The sequence below is a fragment of the Arachis ipaensis genome, chromosome B03, assembly GCF_000816755.2.
Source record: "Arachis ipaensis cultivar K30076 chromosome B03, Araip1.1, whole genome shotgun sequence".
In the NCBI taxonomy this organism is placed as follows: Eukaryota; Viridiplantae; Streptophyta; class Magnoliopsida; order Fabales; family Fabaceae; genus Arachis; species Arachis ipaensis.
The window spans coordinates 35,338,631-35,340,496 of NC_029787.2; the positions used below are offsets into that span (position 1 = coordinate 35,338,631).

The 1,866-nt window shown below is 36.8% G+C and overlaps 1 protein-coding gene across 1 annotated transcript; it reads left to right on the top strand.

Moving 5' to 3' along the window:
• Positions 202-846, top strand: LOC107632940. Its single transcript, XM_016336584.1, has one exon. The coding sequence runs from the start codon at positions 202-204 to the stop codon at positions 844-846; it is 645 nt and encodes a 214-aa protein (XP_016192070.1).

Below are 1,866 nucleotides of genomic sequence, written 5' to 3' on the forward strand. Positions count from 1 at the left end.
AAGTGCCTTAAAGATGTTCTTCATTTTGATCATGGATATAATCCTGATGCTCTATTTGGTAGAAAAGTTGTTGTTCTGGGAGGTGATTTTCGTCAAATATTTTCTGTGATTCCTCGTGGTTCCCGGGAGGATATTGTTTATGCGTGTATTAATGCTTCGTACCTGTGGCAATCTTGCTAGGTGTTATAATTGACCGAAAACATGAGGCTAGGTCATGGTCTGCAAGATATCCACAATGTACAGTTAGAGGAATTTGCTGAGTGGCTGCTTCAAATAGGTGACAGGTTATTCGGAGACAGTACTGATGGCAAATCGGTGAGTAGAATACCAAACAACTTGCTATTGGATATTGAGTCTCCGGGTTTCCACGATTTGGTGTTGTTTGTGTATCCCGATATTTTACTACGTACTTCTAGCGTGGATTATTTTAAGGACAGGAGTATATTGGCACCAACACTTGATGTTGTTACTAAAGTTAATAATCATGTGATGTCTTTGATCCCTGGCAATGAAAGGATTTACCTGAGCTTTGACACACTGCTTAATGAAGATGGTCACTTAGAATCTGAATTATACACAATGAGCACAGAGTCGTTGAATGCGTTGAATTGTTCTGTAATTCCTCAACACAGGTTAGTTCTTAAAATTGGTGTTCCTGTCATGCTTCTTTGCAATATTGACCAATCTAATGGACTATGCAACAGTACGCGAATGCAAGTTAGGCGACTTGGTGATCATGTCATTGAGTGCGTCATATTAGCAGGTCGTAATATTGGTGAAGTTGTCTTTATTCCCAAGATGAATATGGTCCCTAATAATGAAACATTACCGATTAGGTTTACCTAGAGACAGTTTCCGATTATGCTTTGCTTTGCAATGACCATAAACAAGTCCCAGGGACAAACACTGTCAACTGTTGGCATGTATCTTCCAAGACCTATTTTCACTGATGGTCAGCTTTATGTTGTACTCTCTCGGGTCAACAGTTATTCTAGTTTGAAGATATTAGTTGTTAGCTCTAATGGCACAGTCTCAAATCATACTATGAATGTTGTCTACAGAGAGGTTTTTGTCAACTTACTACATTCCATTCTGCCTTGAATGGTACGTTTGTTATTTGGCTCTTTGGTCATCTTTTTAAGGTGTTGTTTGCATTCCGTCTCCTTAAGACTGTAGTTACTGCTTGCGAATATGCTATTGTTGAATATTGCCACAACGGGATTTCGTTATTTATGCTTAGAAGCTGTTGCTTTTATATTCCCGTGCTTGGCACGGGTCTTAAAACTAGTAGATATAGAGATAAAGATGTCTGCTCTTCTTGAATGTAATGATGACACGTGGAACTACGCTGTGCGCGAGGGAGCAGCTTGTAGAGCTTACTGCAGGTTGTCTAACATCTTGAAGTTGATGCATGCACAGCTGAGGTGAGCACGCTGAGAAGGTGTAATGGGTTCTGATGTTTGGGCTCCGTTTTAACTAGTGAATGGCCATTTGGATTTAAATCAATGGGCCATTGAACAAATAGGGGTGGGCCTGTTAATGATGTTGCCTGTTAATGATGTTTTAATACATTTCAGTTATGTATGATTTTGGGTAAAGTAAAAAAAAGGTATGGTTATTAGTCCTTAGCCTGTCGAATTGGGGGATGTCGTGGAAAACCAAAAAAAATGGTATGATTATATAAGAAAGAAATAAATAAAAAAATCACCTAAAAATATATTTGTCTCTTTAAAAAGAATTAGTCATTTTCTCTAAATATTAGAAAATTTTATTTTTTTAATATTTTTTATTAACGATTCTTTTAATAATTAAAATCTCTCTAACGGTTCTTTATAATAATTTTTTCAAAAAATATTTAAATATTAT